This window comes from Gymnoscopelus microlampas, assembly GCF_963454915.1.
Source record: "Gymnoscopelus microlampas genome assembly, chromosome: 19".
Lineage (NCBI taxonomy): Eukaryota > Metazoa > Chordata > Actinopteri > Myctophiformes > Myctophidae > Gymnoscopelus > Gymnoscopelus microlampas.
In genome coordinates, this window is record NC_139956.1 from 37,812,490 (window position 1) to 37,835,260 (window position 22,771).

The following is a 22,771-nucleotide window of genomic DNA, read 5'->3' on the forward strand; positions in this document are numbered from 1 at the left end:
TGGCATAAACATTATTATGAGCTGTTCAATTGCGTTACAAGCAACTCCTTCATAGTGGGCAACATTGTTGATAATGAGGATATGACTATCTCCCCACAAGAAGTCTATGATGCAGTCAGGATAAGATAATAAGGTGTGTGGTATGGACAAGATATCTGCTGAGCATCTAAAGTGTGCAGGCAGAAAAGTCTGTCCCTTACTTACTATCTGCTTTACTGGGTTTTTAATTCATGGTGTTTTATTAGTGCCTATTATTAAAGATAAATCTGGGAAACTAAATACCTCAGATAATTACCGACCAATAGCTCTGGCCAGTATTTTATCCAAGGTCTTGGAGAGGACTATAATGAACAGATTGGAAAAGTTTGTCCTGACTTCTGACAACCAGTTCGGGTTTAAACCTAAACATGGCACAGATATGTGTATTTTTGCCTTAAAGGATATTTTAAACGGACATATACCACTATTTTTACGTGTTTTATTGATCGTGTTAATCACGAAAAGTTGTTCCATAAGTTACGAACAGAGGGGTCCCTACATTTCTAATAAGAGTCTTGGCTTTTATCAGACAATGTGTGTTAGATGGGGTAACCAGTGGCGCGGGAAGGGGGGGGGGGGGGCTACGGGGGCTGCAGCCCCCCTGGTGATGGGAAGGTATTTTTATTTTATTTTTTTATTAAATTTAAATTTAATTAAAATAATTAAATAACGTAACCCTAACCCTAACCCTAAAACCGAAATAAAGTAAAGGAAAAAAAGTGCCAAAACCCGCACATTTTTCGAGCCGCGCGCGTGCATGCGTCAAGCGAATTCCCCCCGACGCTCAGCCCCCCTGGCTATTAAGTACTTCCCGCGCGCCTGGGGGTAACTGTGTTTCAGCTCATTTCACAGTAAATAATGGAGTTAGACAGGGAAGTATTCTGTCTAATTTGTTTTTTCATTTGTATATGGATGACCTATTTTAAAAGCAGCTGTGATACAGGGTGTCGGGTCGGTAACAAAATAATCAACCACCTGATGTACGCGGATGATTTGATGATCCTCTGTCCATGTAGTGCTGGGCTTTGACAGTTACTGAGGGTCTGCTCTCTATACGGCTCAGACTTTGACATCATTTACAATGCAAAGAAGAGTAACATCATGATTATAAGAAGTAGGGAATTTTTCCTGTCTTTTTTCTGTCTGTACTGCCCTTTAAGGTCTGTGATAAGGTCAAGTAGGCCTACTTAGGCCATTATTTAACAAATGACCTATCTGATGATGGAGACATCTACAGGCAACGTATAATGTTATATGCAACATTGTTCGTAAGTTTAGTGTTCAGCTTCTGTGAGGTTCACATTATTCAGAGCTTTTTGGTTTTTGTAAAACATAAAAACATATTTACATATTCTAAAACATATTTACATGTTCTAAAACATATTTAATGTTGTGGCTGTTGGGCAGAAATGTGGACTAAGACTGGACTGACAGTTTGATAAACTGCGATACATACATGACACGTGCCTATTCTTTCTCTGACAGCGGGTCGGGCCTAAATTAAACATGAATACAAATATCAATCAGGGTTTAAAAGCCAATTATGGAATAAAAATTAGTGTTTAGATGGGTTTTAAAAACAGGTAGCTGGTTCCACAGTTTGGGAGCTACAACTGAAAAGGCTCACCGCCCTCGTTGCTTAAACCTCGCCTTACGGACGACAAGCAGCAATTGGTCAGCTGACCTCAGAGATCTTGATGGAACATATCATTTAAGAAGATCAGAGACAACAACTGGTGCTAATCCATTTAAGGATTTAAAAACAAACAATGAAATCTTAAAATGGATCCTAAAACGTATTGGGAGCCAATGGAGGGAGGTTAGAATGGGGGTGATGTGTTCGTGTTTCCGGGTTCCTGTTAAATCTCCTCTGAGCCAGTTTGTGTCTGGGGCCAGACACAAACTGGTGAAGATTAAAACCATCAACAAGATATAAAAAATCTTTAACCAGCGGCTTGGTTGGACAGCAGACGTGGATATTCATATCGCCAACAATTAAGACACTATCATATTTCGGCATGATATCAGCCCATTGAATGAAACATTCCCCTTCAGGGTGGAGTTCCCCTGGACTTCACAGCTCAGCCAGAGAGACTCGTACTGAGATAGTAGATCTGTTTGAAGTGATGGTCAGAACGGCTGAAGGGGACAAAGATGTGGGGGGGGGGCAGGCAGACTGAGAGAAATGAAAGACAAAACATTTAAATGCCCTTAAACCTCAACGCAACTGTGTTTTTATAATCACAGGTCCAGTGTTCATTCAGGTCAAGCAGACATTTAACATTCAAATAGGACATAGACATCAACACTCAGGCCTCATTCTGAGGCAGAAAGTTAATACATGCATGGACACATATTCACATACAGTATATGTAACAGGGAAATTGGAAAACCAGTGAAATTGAAGGAGCGCTCGTTTTCAAACACCCCCCCCCCCCCCCTCGCTTCCCCCTTTGTCATCGATTCACTTTGATTGCAACTGGTGACGTTAATATGTCTATGTAATCAACACACCTTACTAGGCAATTCTGTAGAACCAACACTAGAGGGCAATGCAAGCCACACTAGAGCCCCCCCCCCCCCCCCCCACACACACACACACACACACACACACACACACACACACATGTATGCACACTAATTAGAGAGTGTCGTTGTGATGCCCCATATTATAGTCTGGGCGATTGTGGGTGTGAATGCCTTGCATTAACTCTTGCCCTATAGGGGAGCAGGGTGGGGCTGATTGCTCATTGGAAAGCACCTGGGCCTGGTGCCCCCAAGAGGCTATAAAAGCCCCGCCCTGGCCAGTCTCTGGAAGAAGCCTGAGAGAAGCAGACCTGTCTCCACCAGCTCCAACCCCCTATTCTCCATGCCCTTATTATTATGATCTTTCTTTCCATCCACACACCTCGCACTAGGGTTTAACATTTTCCGGGAAATATCTAATTTTAATTCCCGGGAATTTTCAGACCTTTTCCCGGGCTTCCCGGGAATTCCCGTTAAAGGGTAAAAAAAAAAAAAGTGCCCACTATTAAATGCATTTATATACTTAAATAGCCAATTTTACATCGAGGTGCCCAAATGTCCCTATTGTGTCCAGTGTCCACCTATGAACTTGCACTAATAATGACTTAAGTTGATTTTTTAAATCAAATAAATATAATATATAAATATAATATAGTGCCCTGGCGGAGATCTGCCCTGTTGCGCAAGCAGTGGGTGAAGACGATTAACTTAAACGAGGAGCTGCGCTGTGCAGCCAAAACGCACTCAAACAATGTCAAACTCTAGCTGCTGAAATAAACGTTCCATTTGTATCATTATTGACAAGAGAACAGAACATGGATGTTGTTTGCAAAATGATTATTTATTTATTGTCCATCAGAGCGCCGGTGAGGTCACAGCTTATCTCTACTTTTGTAGGATATTGATTTGATAGCCTAAACTTGTAATTTGTTTGCAGTTATTAATTTATATTAGGCTAGGCTACTTGCTGGATATTAAGACTCCATTTTGGGATGTCGGCTGTATGTTGTCAAATGTATTAATCTATATTTTGTTGTTGATCAAATGTCGGGTTTTATAGTGTGATTTTGATGTGCACATGCATGCGCTGCCGCCCGCTGCCACTGACAATCAATGAGACAGACAGCTGCTGTGCAGTTCACTTGTTGTACTGGGTAGTTAGTAAATGGTAGTTTGAACGTTCTAAAATGCAAGTGTAGGTAGGGTAGGCTACATTAATGATGATAAAACAATCGGACCACATCGGTCTAATAGCCTACTTTCGCTCTCTCTCTCTCTCTCTCTCTCTCGCACGCGCTCTCTGTTGCTCTCTCTCCAGCTCTCCCGTCTCTCTATCAAAAGCATTGCTTGGCTTGCGCGCATTTTAAGCTGGAATATAGGCTCGAAATCAAACCTACCCACTGTTTATGCAGCGTTTCACTTGATGTTGAATATCAACTAGTCAACTGGTGTCTACCGTATTGACAGCAGAGGAAACGTTGAAATCAGCGTGCGCAGGGCAGACATGGGGCATCACGGCCACTTGTGTTTTAATTTGTTCATTACTGTTACATTCAGTGCGTCACATATTGGTTCACAACGGAACGATGTGACCCTGCCCTGGTCGGCAACGCGGCAAGTAACTTGGCTAATTATAATAGTAATTCCTCCGCGCTGTAGATAGGCCTTTCTACTAATTAGTATTCATTTCTAACAAAAAAAAGAAAAAACGGGATCCCGGGAACCGGAGTCAGTTCCCGGGACGGTAAATAACCTCGGGATTCCCGGGATTCCCGTATCCCGGGAATCCCGGTGTTAAACCCTACCTCGCACCACACCATGCTCCACACATCCACATCTACACTACTGATTACTGACTTAACACCCCATAGGATCCTTATTATGTTCTGCTCATTCTTCTTTAGTTCTTGTCATTAAACGAGGATGTTGTGCCTGCCCCGGCTATTGACCGCAAAAACACACACACACACCATACCGTATTTGCAAGCATAATACCTTACATTAACAACAACCAATAGTACTTTTAATAATTGAAGATACACAAAGCTTGTACAACATACCTTCCCCATTCTTCAACTACATTCCAGAAGTTTGATGTTAGTTTGTCTCCCTCTCCTGACAGAGACAGCTAACTGCAATGATGTTGACCTACGATAAAGATGGTGGCAGATGTAGTGTCCATTAACTTTACCATGTGGTACTGGTGGTACCACATGCAAACCCTCTCTTAAAATGTTGCTGTTGTATGAATTATGTTTGTTTAACCTCTTGAACCCATGTGTCCCTATTCTGTGAATCTATACACACACACACACACACACACACACACACACACACACACACACACACACACACACACACACACACACACACACACACACAGTACATACAGTATATACAGCTGATCTACAAGCTTACATTGCATCGCACCGTCACCTGTTTGTGAGCTTGTAGATCGACTATTTTTGGTGGTGGAGGAAAAAGGAGGGGGCCTAGTATAGACCCTGGGGGTCCCCCAGCCAACTATTGGTTTAAAGGTTAAGACTTTGACAGGAGCCAGTTTGGAATTGCAGCCTCCTGAAGGTATTTGTTTAGGGCAGTTTTGAAAGTGAGTAGGGTTTTACTCTCCTCTACCCCTTTTGGTAGGGCATTCCACATTTTTGTTGCATAGCATGAGAACAAGTTCATTCCCTTGTTTGTGCCAAATCTGGGTTGGACAAGATCAGTGGAGCTGCCTCTGGTGTTGTGATTGTGGACTATCCTATATAAACCCCTGAGGTATGGTTATATAGGCCCTTTTTGTGTGTTGCTGTGACAACAGAGAAAGTGCCAGATTCAGCAAGTAGGTGGAGTAGTTTAACAACAGACAACTAAATACCATCCCCTAGTGTTGTATGTCTTCTCCTGTGACGCCCCCTTCAGGTAACTTCAGGTAACATGAACCGTTTGACACTGACAGAGGTCAAGCCTTTTGTCTGTGTGGACTGATCTTCAGTCTATTGTGATCTATGCCTTTCCTGTGCTTCATACCTGTGCACCGTTTGAGCTATTAACCACTTAGGTCCAGTCAAATTCATCAAGATGGAAGAAAATAGAAGATCTACAAGCTCACAATGTTTTGCATCTTGTAGATCTGGTATTTGCTATATTGTTTAATGACAAAATAGAAAGCTTCTGACACTCTGTGGTTAAACACTGTACTTGTGCATTCAAATGGCCTCATAGTACCTTTCCATTTTATTTACAGTCATGTATTTTTGGCCTTGTGGGTGTCCCTTGTCTTTGACTGTTTATTAGTGGACACCTGACCTAACATCTGATCCTAATTCTAATGTTGTGCTCAAGTGAGGACAGGAACACATCTGAGACCTGAGATCTAGGAGCAGATCTATTCTAACATTGTACTGAAGCAGTGGTGGGAAGTAATTAAGTACATGTACTCAAGTACTGTAGGCCTACCTAAGTACAATTTTGAGGTATTTGTACTTTACTTGAGTATTTCCAATTTCCAATACTTTTACTTCTACTCCACTACATCGCAGAGGCAAATATTGTACTTTTACTCCATTACTATTATTTGACCACTTAGTTACTTTGCAGATATAAATGATTATATTAAAAAAACACATTAAACACTTTAGCCCTGTGTTATACAAAGTTTCATACTTGTAGACCTGCTATTTTCAAACATTTTAGTACTTTTACTTTTGGTACTTTAAGTACATTTAAGTACATTTTGATACCAATACGTTTGTACTACATTGCAGTATTGATACTTTTACTTCAGTAAAACATCTGAGTACTTTTTCCACCACTGTACTGAAGACAAAGAGAGCCAGGAGAGAACGCGGGACCTGATCTAAGATCTGATCATTATTTCGACGTTGCACTCGAGGCAGGAGAGGGAGAGACTCTGAGACCTGATCCAGGATCATCTGATCACCGCAAATTGTCCTCAAGACAGGAGAGGAGAAACTCTGATCTCCGACGGCAGCTGCCGGCCTGCTGACTTCAGCTGGAGACAGAAAGTGACAGCTGAGCTGAGACACACAGAGTTGTAGAAAGCAGAAAGACTGCATGTGCCTCGGCTCAGTCTGTCTGACTCTCTGACCGACCCGTACGGCAACTCACTTGGTTCTGACTTGACCGTTCTGTCAGAAGTGTATACTGCCTTTCTGACTAATTCCAACATGGCCGACGATGACAAGTTTGACAACCCGTTCAAGCCCAGGTAAAACATCCAGCGTTCTACCATATTGTGTGTGTGTGTGTGTGTGTGTGTGTGTGTGTGTGTGTGTGTGTGTGTGTGTGTGTGTGTGTGTGTGTGTGTGTGTGTGTGTGTGTGTGTGTGTGTGTGTGTGTGTGTGTGTGTGCGCGTGTGTGCGCGCGACTATCTATCTGTCTGTCTGTCTGTCTGTCTGTCTGTCGTTCTATTTATCATGCTAAGTTGACCGCATTTATAGAACACTTTTTGCTAGTGTTCTGACACACACATTATTCACAGAACAAATATTCACACACACACACACACACACACACACACACACACACACACACACACACACACACACACACACACACACACACACACACACACACACACACACACACACGCACACACATTCACACACCGATGGCAGAGGAAACCATGCAAGGCACCAGCCTGCTCATCAGGAGCGGTTAGGGTTAGGGGCTCATGTCTTGCCCAAGGACACCTCGACCAAAAGTCAGGAGGAGCCGGGATCAAAACCAGGAACCCTCCTACAGCCTGGGCCACCCCATTATTCTCTCTCTATACTGTATATAATTTATTATAATGTAGTATTTAGTAATTAGCATACATGCTCTTTTCCAGAGGAACTCTCTTTATGTTTCTTGACCAGTGTCTTTATTACCACATGGCATGGGTGTGGTTACAGTGTGTGTGTGTGTGTGTGTGTGTGTGTGTGTGTGTGTGTGTGTGTGTGTGTGTGTGTGTGTGTGTGTGTGTGTGTGTGTGTGTGTGTGTGTGTGTGTGTGTGCGCGTGTGCGTGGGTGTGGGTGTGTGGGTGTGTGTGTTTTGAAACGTGAGCACTAGGTCACTTTATTTATAGCAGGAGGTCTGACTGCAGCTGTTGTCAGTGTCACACGCACGCACGCACGCACGCACTTACACACACACACACACACACACACACACACACACACACACACACACACACACACACACACACACACACACACACACACACATACAGTACATACAGTATATATCCTTGCACACATACAGTACAAACAGTATATATCCTTGTGTGTGTGTTCATGTGGTTTCTTGTCAGTTTCCAAACCATTATTCAAATACACAACACATACAGTTTAATAGCCACTGGCTATAGGACGCGTGTGTGTGTGTGCGCATGCATGCGTGTGCGTGCGTGCGCGCGCGCGCGCGTGTGTGTGTGTGTGTGTGTGTGTGTGTGTGTGTGTGTGTGTGTGTGTGTGTGTGTGTGTGTGTGTGTGTGTGCGTGTGTGCGTGTGTGCCCTTTATATATTGTTCTTGTGGTTATGATAGTTTCCTTCTTGTCATATTTTCTCTCTCTGTCAATAACTCTGTTTGATTGATGACATTATCACATGTTGATGTCTCACTCTCTCTCTCTCTCTTTCCACATGTCAATCTCTCTTTGTTTGTCTCTCTGTCTGTTCCTCTATCTCTCTGTGTATCTGTCTGTCTGTGTCGGTCATGTTTCTCTATCTGTCTGTGTATCTGTCTGTCTGTCTGTCGGTCATGTTTCTCTATCTGTCTGTCTGTCGGTCATGTTTCTCTATCTGTCTGTCTGTCGGTCATGTTTCTCTATCTGTCTGTCTGTCGGTCATGTTTCTCTATCTGTCTGTCTGTCTGTCTGTCTGTCTGTCTGTCTGTCTGTCTGTCTGAATGAATATCTGCATACAATACAGATTAATGTATCAAATAAAGAACTGAAGAATCACTGGCATCTCTCTCTCTCTCTCTCTCTCTCTCTCTCTCTCTCTCTCTCTCTCTCTCTCTCTCAGTCTGGCTATAATGCTGAATAAGTTGGACCCAGAGGACGGAGCTCAGATCATGGAGTACTTAAAGACTCATGTTCTGATGATGCGAGAGAAAGCATGTATGATCGCACACACACGCACACACGCACACACACACACACACACACACACACACACACACACACACACACACACACACACACACACACACACACACACACACACACACACACACACACACACACACACACACACACACACACACACACACACATACATACATACATACATACATACATACATACATACATACATACATACATACATACATACATACATACATACATACATGCACACACGCACGCAGACACGCACGCAAACATTTTACTACTCTCTGTACACCAGTGGTGGAAAGCAACAGAGTACTTTTACTATTGTTCTTTTACTTTATAATATATAGGCCTTTTACTTGTAACAGAGTATTTCTACATTTTGATATTGCTACTTTTACTTTGAGCTGCTCTTGTGTATCTTTCCTGTTCTATATGATTTGAATGGCTTTGAACCCGGGTCTCCTCTGTAAGTGCTGACATTTTTACCTTCTGCTTGGTTAGGGGAGAAATTGAAATTTTACCTTCAGGTCAAACCAGAAACAGGATCGTGTCAAAGGTCGTGTCCAACCTAAATGTCTCAATAGAAGAGCAGGGACACCAAATACAACCACCGCAAAGTTATATTGTATTAACAGCTCTACCATACAGATTGGACAAAATAATATTTTATTCACGCACAAAAAAAACACGAAACAAAGCTTTAAGTATATTCTGATGCCAATTATGATGACAATACTTTTATTTTGTTCTCCACAATATTTCTACATTGTGCTACTTTTACTAAACCATTTGAACCCCAACATGGCAAAAAAGGCTCACTGCGCGTTGTGAGCTTATTAATTTGATTAGCTACAGCTGTGTTGCTTACAATACATTATGTTTTACCCGGCTGTAGTTTTTAACCTGAAGTGGAAAACAAGCTACAAAATCAGCCTTTTTTGTGTTTCATGCCCCCTTAAATAAAGACATAAAAAAAAGTAAACAGACTACTTCTTCCACCACTGCTGTTCACATAGCACACGTCATTGTAGAACTGCTAGAACACCAACGTTACAGTGACAGGTGTCATGTTTTTTATCTTCATTCACTGAATGAACAGCCTGCTTCACACTCATACACAGTGGTGTAAAGTAACCGAGTACATGTACTCAAGTACTGCACTTAAGTGTAATTCTGAGGTATTTGTACTTTACTTGAGTATTTCCAATTTTCCGTACTTTTACTTCTACTCAGCTATAGCTCAGAGGTAAATGTTGTACTTTTACTCCACAACAATTATTTGAAAACCTTAGTGACTAGTTACTTTGTAGATTTTGATTATTATTACGAAAACATACATTAACCACTTCAGCCCTATATACCTTTCGGCCATTTGAAAATAGCCGATCTACAAGCTCACAATGTGACGCATTGTGAGCTTATAGATCTGCTATTTAAAAAAAAAAGCAAGATGGGACATTCTGCATAATGAGTACTTTCTACTTCTGGTACTTTAAGTAAAAAGTACATTTTGATACCAATACGTTTATGCTTTTACTCAAGTCAATTTTGAATTCCGGACTTTTACTTGTAAGGGTACGCTCTCATCAAAAGTTGGCTGGCCGCTGTTAAACGCAGGTTGTGCGCGGCCACAGTTTTTTGCAGCCAGCGGATTCTAAAAAAACTCTGTGACGCACCTGTCACTCACATTCAAGACCGTCCCCGTAGCCCGCACCGCCACTAGACACTAGCCACTAGACCATAGATATTCAACTGGCGGCCCTCCTCGCGGGCCACGTGCGGCCCGCGAGGAGCTTCCTTGTGGCCCCTGGCCATATTCCAAAAAAAAAAAAAAAAAATTTTTTTTTTTTTTTTTTTTTTTTTTTTAATTTTCATAATTATTATTTATTTTAACTTTGATTTATGTTATCAAAGTTAAAACAGTACAAATGATTAGATCATTAGTTCTTGAAAGGCCATCTTTCATTGGAACTTAACTTAGAACCTTAAATAGAACCAAATTAGACCGAATTAGACCCGAAAAAAGGTTTATATTGGTCAAATAGAACCGAATTAGACCCGAATTAGACCGAATTAGACCCGAAAAATTTCGCGCGCGTGCGCAAAGCGCAAATTGTGTGGCCCCCAACTCCAAATTATTTTACAGTTGTGGCCCCCTGCCTAATCTAGTTGAATACCCCTGCACTAGACAAAAAAATGCCTTTGCACTTTCACACTTGGGGTTCGTACATCTACATACACATTCAGATTTAAAATATAAAGTGCTTACCCCATGGCCACGGATGTTGCAATCATGTACGGGCCCTCATAAATATCCGTATCTTCCGTATTGTTCAATAAAAAGCATTTGAATCCAATCAGTGGTCATTTTCTCCGTATGCTTTCAACTGCGCGACCCTAGCGGTTGAGATGTGTATTGCACTGTTGGTACATTATAACTCTGTGGGAAATTGGCCACCAATCGGATTAGAATGTTTTTTTATTGAACAATACGGAAGATATGGGTACTTCTGAGGGCCCGTACATGATTTTAAAATCCGTGGCCACGGGGTAAGCACTTTATATTTTAAATCTGAATGTGTGTGTAGATGTACGAACCCCAAGTGCAAAAGTGAAGACTATTTTCAACTGACAAGGCTATTAAATATATAGTTAGAGTAATATTATTACACTAAATATATTATTACACTAACCTAAAGCCTTTGCGGCCGCACTGACTTGTAACCAGGCCAGTTCTTTAATGTCAGTCATATGGAACTCTTTCATGGTCAAATCATAAAGTACTGGGTGAGATGCAACAGCTACAACCAGTTGGTCCACTGAGAGCACCATGTTGCTTCCTGAGTCTTGCGACGGTCCGCCTTCGACTCACCCGATTGGACAGAGGGGGAAAATCAGCTCCTGCCTCCAGCAGTTTTATGCTTCTTCGTGTAGAGCGGATAAACGCAAGGTCTTCGCGACAAGCGGAAAAATCTGCTCTTGCGTGAATCCACGCATTTGCATTGACAATGCATTGGCAGATTCTGCCCCAGAGATAAAATAAAAGTGCGGTGGGAGCGTACCCTAACAGAGTATTTCTACATTGTAGGCCTTGCATTGATTTTTTTTTACTTAAGTAAAAACTGTGAGTACTTTTCCCACCACTGACTCATACACATACACGCTTCCACTGCAGGGTGTGATTTGCATGGTGGGGATTCCCCGCCTCTTGGTCTCCACATCCTCACAGTCTCTGATGATTTATTTTCATATCCCAGCCCCGGGCTGACAGACCGTATACGACAATAAGGACGACACACCGCGATAACGGCCTATGGCACGGACAGTTATAAAAACAGACAGGAACTGCTGTCAGCGCTGCACGCTGTGGTTCCGACCACATAGACAAAATAATCTACACGTAGTGGTTCTCAAAGTGGTGTCCGGGGACCCCCAGGGGTCCTTGAAGTGGGTTCCAGGCATAGACTGTATAAATGAGATGGACAAACCCCCTCCGCTGCTTTCTACAGACCGAAAATGAATCCTTTGCTGCAGACTGTGGCTCCGCCATCTTTCACTACGCGTCAGAATGAGTTCAGACCATTATTGGTTGGGTAACTTGTCAATCAAGAGCGGGGGGCGGGGAATGAGTGCTATTGGTTGTGTAGCGTGTCAATCAAATCATCCCGCCCCTCCTAGAGAATAGCCTACTTTATCGTCAATTTTATAATAAATAGAACCATAATTTAGCAAAACGCATATCCTGATGATTGAAAGGAGACTTTAAACTAGCGACTGGAAGCATATAGAATTTATGACAATTTTTATTACAGTAAGAAAATCGAGTCTGAAAGTTGGTAAAAACCCATCGGCTTGCGTTAAAATAAATTCTTTCTGAACTCACAGGTCGGCACGGGTGAAACAGCGCCTCTCGCTGGACATTTACTAAACATCCGGGTTGGCCTCATAGTAAATATCTCAGCCTTGCCCCTTGGTTCCAGGGGGTACCAAGCTAAATGAGTTACTATAGCAGTGATATAGCAACAGAAATCAGTCTAACCGCTTCGACATTTGATCGGCTGCAAGCTCACGCGATGTGAGCTTATGGAGCTGCTATTTTCAAAAATATGTTTGAAGCATTTTAACAACACAATTCTTGTATGGGGGTCTATGGCCCAAACTCTTTTCAGAAGGGGCTCCGCGGCCACATATATACATACTTTATGGGGTCCTTGAAATGGAAAAGTTTGAGAACCACTGGTCAACATTTATAGACAGTGCATTGGCCCCTGGGAAGTCGCCGCCACATTGGCAGGGCAGCTTGCCATGACTCCAGGCACCTGCTGAGAAAAGAATATTACTGTTAGCGTCCACGTAATATAAGTTGTTTTGTAATGAAAACCCATATTTTTTTAATTTAACCAAGTATTCTGGGTCCATTATTTATTCGGCATTTGAGCCACAGACGGACCACCGTTTGATGAGACTCTAAGACCCAAGACTTTGAATATTTGGTTGTCGTTGGATAAGATTGTGTCCACAATTCCATGCTGTATTGATGTTGGTACCATAGGAGAGATAACAGGCAAACGTTAATCAAAAAAACAATTCTTTAATTAAGTAATGCAGATGTTTAACAATAATTTAGCTCTTGAGAGCGTAAAATGAAACCAAATGGACCCGTAAAGGGTCCATTTGGTTTCATTTTACGCTCTCAAGTTAAACATCTAATAATAAGTGTTCATTTGGTTACCAACTCTCCATCATTTAACTGGGGACCACCTGCCTGGAACCCCCTCAAGGACCACTGGTGGTCCCCGTCAGCGGTGTCATGGTGATTTTTTTACTGGCAGGACGGTGTTTTAATGACGTCACGCGCACGCACACGGCACGCGCACACCGCGCGCATTTTATTTTACCGTAAATTAGGAAACGTGTTTGTATAGGAAATGTTTTTTAGCCTAGTTTTAGTCTTTTTAAACTAATACAAATTCAAGGTATGCCATTTATAGAGCTGAAACTAAAAGTTTGCTTTGAACGAGTATCTTTCTCTTCTTCGACGGTGGCTGAGGCATTGCTGCGTGCAGATAGGATACTGGTAGCAGCCCTACTGAAGCCAACACGCTGTGTTGCTTACCGTGTAGCCTATAGATGTGAGGTGTGAGGAATCTGAGGAAACATGTTCACACTCACTTGTAAACCTGTTATGCAAAGTAGCCATTTGGGTACTTTGCTCGTGAAGGGGGGGGACATACTAGCGTGCACATGCGTGAACGCGCGTGCACTGTACCGTGCTGTAACTTGCGCGTGAAATAAATCACTGGCCACACGCCGTCCTATACTCCGTGTGGCCTCCATGACAGCACTGGTCCCCGGACCGCTGGTTGAGAACCACTGCTATAGTACAACCACAGTCTGATACATGTTGGCCACTGGAGCAGTGCCTTGCTCAGGGGCATTTCAGCGGTGGGTGTGGAGGAAGGGGTGAGTGTTGCTCATTTCGCTTCCCCTTGCAGATTCTTTCCTGCTGTAGCCATCAGGCCAGCATTGTGTTATAAAACCGTCAGTGTATACTACATTTAGACCATAGAATGTAAAAAATATATATGGACAGTGTCACGCCATTGGTTCTACAGACCATAAATGAAGCCTATTTTGCAGCGATTTCAAATGCGGCATCTTTCTATACACGGTTGATATTCGGTCCGAAATGCAAATGAAAATTATTGCTATTGGCTGAAACCGCAGCGAGGGCGGGTCTTCACTCTGTAGAACCAGTAGAAACCCTAGAAACATATCATTAATTATTATCGTTAATTTTAAAATAAATGGGACCAAAATTTATCAAAACGCATATCATGGTGATTGAAATAACATTTTAAACTAGCAACTGGAAGCATAGTATTTATGACAATGTTTAATAAGGTAATAAAATCAAGTGTAAAGTTTGGCCACAAACCCATCCGCTTGAATGGAGCCTAGTTGCTTCTGCAAACAGCAGAGGGGAAACATTTAAGTGTACTTTAAGTTCCTATTTATATCACAATGAAAATTACACAATTAAATCTTTTTACATATCTTTTTTAAAATAGTAAAGTTATATTATCCTAAAGTTATATTATTAACATGCGTGCATGCGTGCGTGCGTCTGTGTGTGTAGTGCTGCAGGCCTCAGTGAGAGAGGAGAAGAAACTGTTGGTGGAAAACGCAAAGCTGAAGAAAGACATCGAAGAGCTCAAACTGCAACTGCAAGAAAAACAGAGACGCAAAACAGGTACACATGCATGCACATGTGTGCGTGGACGCGCACATGTGTGCACACACACAATCTCCAGATGTCTAAACTTCCTGTGATTAGAATAAAAAATGAAAACCATGAACCGTTCTATTGGTTCCACATTCTAAGATGTTTCGTTCTGATCTAGAATCGGCCATGTTTCTCTGTTCTTCATCCAAACACCCATGCTGTTTATCACATAAAATCTCTTCTCTTCTCTTCTCTTCTCTTCTCTTCTCTTCTCTTCTCTTCTCTTCTCTTCTCTTCTCTTCTCTTCTCTTCTCTTCTCTTCATATGTTTTATTGATTAATTGAGTACATTGGGCCACAATGGAAGCTTTTTGTGTTATTGAGTAATTCTGTCTTTTAGCATTACCTTTGACTGTACTACACCTGTGCTGTTAATGAACTTGTTAATAACGAATTCAATCTCTTCTCTTCTCTTCTCTTCTCTTCCCCTCTCTTCTCTTCTCTTCTCTTCTCTTCTCTTCTCTTCTCTTCTCTTCTCTTCTCTTCTCTTCTCTCATTTCCCCCTCTCTACTCTCTGTCACTCCCTCTATCTTTCTCTTTGACCTAATAATATCTCTATCCATCTTTTTGTTTGTATTCCTCTCTCTCTCTCTCTCTCTCTCTCTCTCTCTCTCTCTCTCTCTCTCTCTCTCTCTCTTCCAGCCAAGGCTCTCTCCGCTCCAGCCCCGCCCCCCGATAGCCTGTCTGTCACTGAAACCCCCAGGGTGCCTGCCACTCAAACACCCGCTGGCCCCTCCCCCGGCCAGCCTGTCACTCATGACAGTAAGGGACGGAGGAGAAGAGGAGACAGGAGAGGTGAGGAGGGAGGAGAGGCAATGAGACAGCAAGACAGACATTGAAAACGGAATGTCAGTCATCTATGACATACCATATCAACAGTATGACATACGACTCCAAATTTGGAGAAGATTTCAGCCTGATCCAACCCCCACTAACTTTGATTATAAAATTAACCTTAAAAAGGATAGTTCACCCAAACAACTACTTTTTTTCCTATCGATTAGTCACCCCATGGAGACTTGAATGAATGGATATTTTTTTAGTTTTTGTCGCATTCCTAAGCCAATCATTTAGGTAGGCAGCGGTTCCGGTAGGAGACACAAAGGAGACTCTTTGTGTCTCCTACCGGAACTGCTGCCAGTCATCAAAGTTATTGGCTTAGGAATGCGACAAAAACTAAAAAACACCCCATGAATTAAAGTCTCCATGGGGTGACTAATTGATAGAGAAAACGTCATTTTGGCGGTGAACTATCCCTTTAAATGTGTCAAAACATTTGCACAAAATGTCTGTGTGGACTGGAGGTATACTTTCTTGGCCTACTTGGCCTGCACAAGAATGTTGGATGTGTGAGATTACACACACACACACGCACACGCACACACACACACGTACACACACAGACCTTCTTCTGGATGGTTCTGCCTCCTATAGTAGGCTACGCTGTAAAAACTAACATCTCTCTCTCTCTCTCTCTCTCTCTCGCGCGCGCTCTCTCTCGCGCTCTCTCTCTCTCCCTCTCTCTCTCTCTCTCTCTCTCTCTCCCTCTCTCCCTCTCTCTCTCTCTCTCCCTCTCTCTCTCGTATAGCTCGCCCTGTGTCTGACCCACTGGGCTCTGTTCCATTTAGTGTAGCACAGTGGTTCTCAGATTGTTCAATTTCCACGACCCCCATAACTCTGAGAGCGTACAAATGGACCCTTACGGGTCCATTTGGTTCCATTTGTACACCCTCAGAGTTACACCATGCACACTGACACTATCAGCACCCTGACTCTGTTTGTCCCATAGGTTTGACCAGAATGGAACAGAGCCTTCATTAGTATCATTGGTAACACCTGTGAATGTCTTCACAATATAGCTGCTGTGCATAGAGCCTAATTGTTCAGTTCCGATTCTCAACCTTTTCTGACCCTCTCCCTCTCTCTCTCGTATAGCTCGCCCTGTGTCTGACCCACTGTGCTTCGGGGCGGTGGCCAGTGTTGACGCGTCGCGCCTGGACATCCGCGTGGGGCGGATCCTCAGCGTGCGGAGACACCGGTGTGCCGAGGACCTGATGGTGCAGGAGGTGGACGTGGGAGAGCCCACCCCCCGCATGGTGGTCAGCCTGCTGGAGGAGAAGATAGACGTGGAGAAGGTGACACGCACGCACGCACGCACGCACGCACGCACGCACGCACGCACGCACGCACGCACGCACGCACGCACGCGCGCACACACACACACACACACACACACACACACACACACACACAGACATACACACGGACATACACACACACACACACACACACACACACACACACACACACACACACACACACACACAGTCTCTCTCTAATTCAGTGACTCTCCAACTTTTTAATTTCAAGGACCCCCATTATAGTATAAGCGTTAGTCCACGGACCCCAATAATATCGTTGCTGTCGACCAGAAACCTTTTATCGACATATTCTAACTTTTTGTGGGTTTTTTTCCGTAAATGAACACCCTACTTTATCACACTACAGCATCACACAAAAGCATCAAAAGCAGATCCACAAGCTGCAACGCGTTTTGAGCTTGTAGATCTGCTACTTTTGAATTTGAATCCAGTAACAGTTTTGGACATGTAAGGTTTCCACCCAACAGAGATAATATAGTACAAATGGAATCTTGGTTCCAATTGTACACTTCTGTCAGGACAACTCATAAATGGATAAAGACAACTCATGAAGGATAAGATATATTTATTGGGGTCCCTGGACCACTGCTCTAATTGACACCCTCTCTCTGTCTGTCTGTCTGTCTGTCTGTCTGTCTGTCTGTCTGTCTGTCTGTCTGTCTGTCTGTCTGTGTCTCTCTCTCCCTCTCTCTCTGTCCAGGGGGCTCTTGTTCTGTTGCTATGCAACATCAAGCCCTGTCAGCTGAAGGGCGTGGTCTCACAGGCCCGCCTGCTCTGTTGCTCCACCCCCGACAATGAAATGGAGCTTCTGGCCCCGCCCTCTGGCGCGACCCCCGGAGACAGAGTCACCTTCCACAACTACCCCGGTAACCATGGTTACACTATAGCGGTGTTTCTGACCATGTCCAACGAAATATTGTTTGATTTAAGTCACTGATTGGCTGCTCATGTTTCAATTGATCGTGTGCGTGTGTGTTCGTGTGTGTGTGTGTGCAGGTGAGCCAGATAAACTGCTGCTTGCCAAGGACAGGATTTGGGAAATCGTCCAGGCGGACCTGAAAACCGACAGCAAGGGCGTGGCCAACTACAAGGGGGCGGGGTTCGAGGTGAGGGGGAAGGGCTTGTGCAGAGCCCCCACCCTCACCAATGCTACAATCAAATAGAAGGGAAGGGACAGTCGTTCATGTTTACGTCTTTGTTATTTGACCTCAGAATAATTATGGGACAGACCAGATGCATTGCTCGAGTGTTCTAGCACAAGTGCAAATTTTCAACCGCTGTCCACGAGAGGCATTTCTAAACTGAATAGAACTATAATCTAAAATAACAAGTCAAAATCTGTTCATGTGAACACTGTTGTTTTGATTTTAACCATAAATTGAGCCCTCGAATTGTTGAATGTAAACCTCTAGACGGTCAACTGGAAAACATGAAAAGAGACAAAATAAATACAAATAGTTTTCAACTTGAGAACTTGTTTGATGTTGTTTTTTAATACTGTAGATGTATTATAACACCTGAGATACATTAATTCTTATTTTTGTCTCCGCCAGGCCGAAGGCATGGTGGAGAGTATGTTTTCGTTCCCGTCCCGCTGTGTGTCCCCCCCAGCCAAGCTAACATTGGTCAAGATTCACGTGACACGTGACAATATGTTGAAAGGGTGTGCTTTGATTGGCTAGCGAGACGCATGACGAAATACATACCTATAAATAGGTGTGTCACTTCGAAACATTATTCACATGTTTCGAAGTGACATCAGTGCCATCAGCCAAGCTAACATTTAGTCAGGGGATATTAGCAGAAAAAGTTCCAATCTTAGAATAAATTCCTTACCAAAAATCCTCACCAATGTGTTTGTAAAGGTGTCTAGTAACACATCTCACAAAGACTGAAATGCAGTTTCCCAGTTTCCCCACACCTATCCATCAGCCAAGCTAACATTGGTCAAGTGACACGTGACAATATGTAATATTGACAGGATTAATGGAGAGTATCTCTTCCTCTCCGTCCGTCTCTATGTGTCCGTCTGAGAACACCCAACATTGGTCAAGCTGCATGTGACATCACATGCACGACCTCGGAGCACAGGTCTCCGCCAGCGGACCTGTGCTATTTTAACCAAAGGAAATCACTTACCCTATCTTTAATCACCTTTAACACCTATCCATCAGCCAAGCTAACATTGGTCAAGTGACACGTGGCAATATGTAATATTGACAGGATTAATGGAGAGTATCTTTTCCTCTCCGTCCGTCTCTATGTGTCCGTCTGAGAACACCCAACATTGGTCAAGCTGCATGTGACAATCACAATATGTTATATAAATAGGTAAGACAGGATCAATCAGGAACAGTACTTTCCAGTACAAATTACCCGACCGTGCGTGTGTGTCCGTCTGAGAACACCTAACATTGGTCAAGACCTGGCAGTGGCTGGCAGGTCTATATTACATATTCTGATGTAATATAAATAGCTTAGACAGGATCAATCAGGAACAGTACTTTCCAGTACAAACTGAGATCACAGCTGAGATCACACAATGCAACTAACTCCCAGTACGCGAACTGAAGAAGCAGCAAATCATCGTCTGAAGCTTGGTGTAGTAATAATGACTGTTCGATGGTTGATTTGATTGTGGTTGCTTACCACCTCTGTATCTCATTACTTATTGCTATAATAATATCATTGCTATGATTTAGTAACATGTTCTATCTTTGGTAAGAATTAGAACATTTCTAGAAAACTATGGTTAAAGATAGGGTAAGTGATTTCCTTTGGTTAAAATAGCACGGGTCCGCTGGCGGAGACCTGTGCTCCGAGGAGCACATTTTCTAGTGTTCATATTGATTTGGTGTGGGGAAAAAATAAACATTGTTAGCTACTGCTCACACATCAATGGTATTTTTATTACTACTATTATTATTATTATTGGTCACGCTCTGTATGATTTGCTGTTTGGTAGTTTGGCGGCACCATGTGGTGACTGGTGGATACTTGAATGAATGCATGCTTTTTGTATTAGTTTATTTCAAACAAATTAATAACTAAACAGAAAAAACAAGCATAGCAACACATTTTTGACATTCTATTATTTTCTTTCTTTTATTATTTCATTTAATATCTTCCAGTTTCACTTGTTTATCCTGTATCCTTTATGAGTTCTCAATCCTGATTTGATCAAATTGGTATCCCCCGACCTGAAAATGTATCTAACACTGTAGCAATGATTACAATCAAAATATAAAGCTATTTAACACTTATTTTAGCAAATAAATATCACTTACACCCCCTTCAAGTGTTCTAAATGTCAGTCTTCAGTTTCAGAGGACAGTGGTGGTTAAAAACTGATAGGGCTAACAGTCTGTCTCTCAGAGGCTTTCCTAGATGGACTGGCCAATCACTGGTGTTATCCAGGAACGTGTATCCGCCTCCCAGCCTGTCAATCAGAAGTCTCAGCGATTCAGAGGCCTGGGAGAGGTACGCATGAGGTTGAAGCCCCGCCTCCCTCAGCTTGTCAGCGTGGGTGAGGACCAGCAGAGCATGCTGGGACCACAGTGGACCAAGCACAGTCTACACACGCACACGCACACGCACACACACACACACACACACAGACACACACACACACACACACACACACACACACACACACACACACACACACACACACACACACACACACACACACAGAAAACAAATGAACACATTATGTCTTACTGAAATAGTGACAAATACAATAGTATAGTTCCTTGTTTGCTTTTCATGTGTGTTGCTATACCTGTCAGTTATTTCCTAACCCTAACCATTTGTGTTAGTTCAGTCACTTACATGAAAGGATTTAGGGCAATGCATTGTAACAAATCGGGGTCCCGGATCACCCTGAAGGGGTTTATTTCTCAATAATGACCAGCTCGACCAGATTTGTTATCCTGCTTATTACACAATAGGCTCAATACTCAATAATTTTACACAAAATATAAAACTTTTTTTTTTTAAATGTAACCAATTTAGACCTGAAAAGCCTATACGTTGTTATACCTTTGAGTCCGGGAAAGCATCTGTGTCATTTTAGATGCTATATAGCAACATGATTTTAAAAAACACCTACCAGTGAGGAGCCCCCACCGCAATGACTATCATCACCCTCCCCACTCGGCTTCCCTCCCCTGAACACAGGCCAATTGTGTTCGTATAGATGCTCGACAAAGCCGGGTGCACCGCATTATCAGTGTGTTGTGTTAGTTGTGTATTACCTGTGCTATGTGTGTTAGTTGTGTTATCAGTGTGTCGTCACAGCGGTGTGCTGGGACCATCAGAACAACGACATGGACATCCTCCGTCCCCAGCGTCTCACACACTTCCTGTCTGAGCTGGGAGGGGTGGGGCAGAGGGGGCGTGTCCACCACCCTCAGCCTCAGGTCTGACTCCGCCCCATTTCTCTTGAAGAAGTCTGGGAACGTTCTGCTGACGAGGCGGAACTCTGTTGTCACGGGAACGCCCGATAGGCTGACGCCTTTCTGGAACTCGTGGCTACCTGGAGAACAGGTAGAGGTCAGTTAGAGGTCAGCCGTGTGCACGTGCGTGCGTGCGTGTGTGCGCATGTGTTTGTGCTGACCAATCAGGGCGTTCCCCACAGAGCTCCTCCCACTCTGCATGTCGCCTAGCAACAGCACATTCAGCGTCAGCACCGCCCTGTTGCTGTCGGCATGGCGATGACCCTGGTTGCCAAGGATGCTGAACAGGTTGCTATGCTGACCTTTGCTGTGGTGAGCACCAGGACGCTTTTCTGTCGTCTGATTTGACAGTTCCATCGCTGAAGCACAGCCTGGCACCCAATGAAAAAAAGTCAAAGATTAAATTGTGTACATCAATTGAACTTTTATCGCCATTACAGGTCCAACTAAATTCAGTGTGCGACTACCAACGTACAACAGGACATAAATGATAATAATCTATGTACTATAAAAGTATAGATGTTTACCATATAAGTATAATCAAAGAATGGCTACAGTGAATCTTTAAATGTACTTTAAAATGCATCTCCTCATATGTCCAAAACTGTTACTTTTCAGGATTCAAATTCAACATAGCAAAAGTAGCAGATCTACAAGCTCTGTGTCAGTAGTCCGTAGTGTGTCAGTACCTATATAATGAATGCACAGAGACAGGAAGTGAGTTCATATAGAGTTCATGTACGGCAAACATTGTACACATTGTTTGATATACATAAAGAAGCCTTGGACTTAAAGTACATGGTCATCAACGATTGACTCAACGAACAGAACATGGTACCAGGAGTAAAAACTCGACTTTAAGCAAAGGAGGGATTGCAAAAAGCAACATGGATATCTTGGATAAACCGGAGCGTTTGAAGCTGACTGGAAATGTTGCGTGCCTTCAAACAGCAATTCCAGATATGGGATTGGAAGAAAGGTCGGGTGCAAGGAAGGTAGCGTTACGGAAATCTTCCACAGAGCAGTGGAGCACATTATTGAGGGACTGGAAGGTGTGAGAGCCTATGTGGATGACATCATCGTCTGGGGCTCCACAATCCAGGAGCATAATGAGCGGCTGATAAAAGTGATGGAGCGGGTTCAAAAGTATAGGTTAAAGCTCAAGAAATCTCTCTGCACA

At 43.1% G+C, this 22,771-nt stretch overlaps 2 protein-coding genes across 2 annotated transcripts; one reads left to right on the plus strand and one right to left on the minus strand.

Moving 5' to 3' along the window:
* Positions 1-6,634: 6,634 nt before the first annotated feature.
* Positions 6,635-18,602, plus strand: LOC311034611 (aminoacyl tRNA synthase complex-interacting multifunctional protein 1-like). The gene is made up of 7 exons (XM_084042501.1): positions 6,635-6,796; positions 8,599-8,693; positions 14,827-14,940; positions 15,615-15,767; positions 16,908-17,107; positions 17,835-18,000; positions 18,131-18,602. Exons 1-7 carry the CDS (start codon positions 6,756-6,758, stop codon positions 18,295-18,297), a joined length of 936 nt encoding a protein of 311 aa, XP_083898627.1. The 5' UTR covers positions 6,635-6,755; the 3' UTR covers positions 18,298-18,602.
* A 1,835-nt stretch (positions 18,603-20,437) lies between these two features.
* On the minus strand, positions 20,438-21,964 carry LOC311034505 (GTPase IMAP family member GIMD1-like; the record flags this gene model as incomplete). The annotated part of the gene is made up of 3 exons (XM_084042384.1): positions 21,753-21,964; positions 21,391-21,671; positions 20,438-20,707 (listed from the first exon to the last, which is right to left on the minus strand). The coding sequence occupies exons 1-3, from the start codon at positions 21,946-21,948 to the stop codon at positions 20,438-20,440; spliced, it is 747 nt and encodes a 248-aa protein (XP_083898510.1). The 5' UTR covers positions 21,949-21,964.
* Positions 21,965-22,771: the final 807 nt, after the last annotated feature.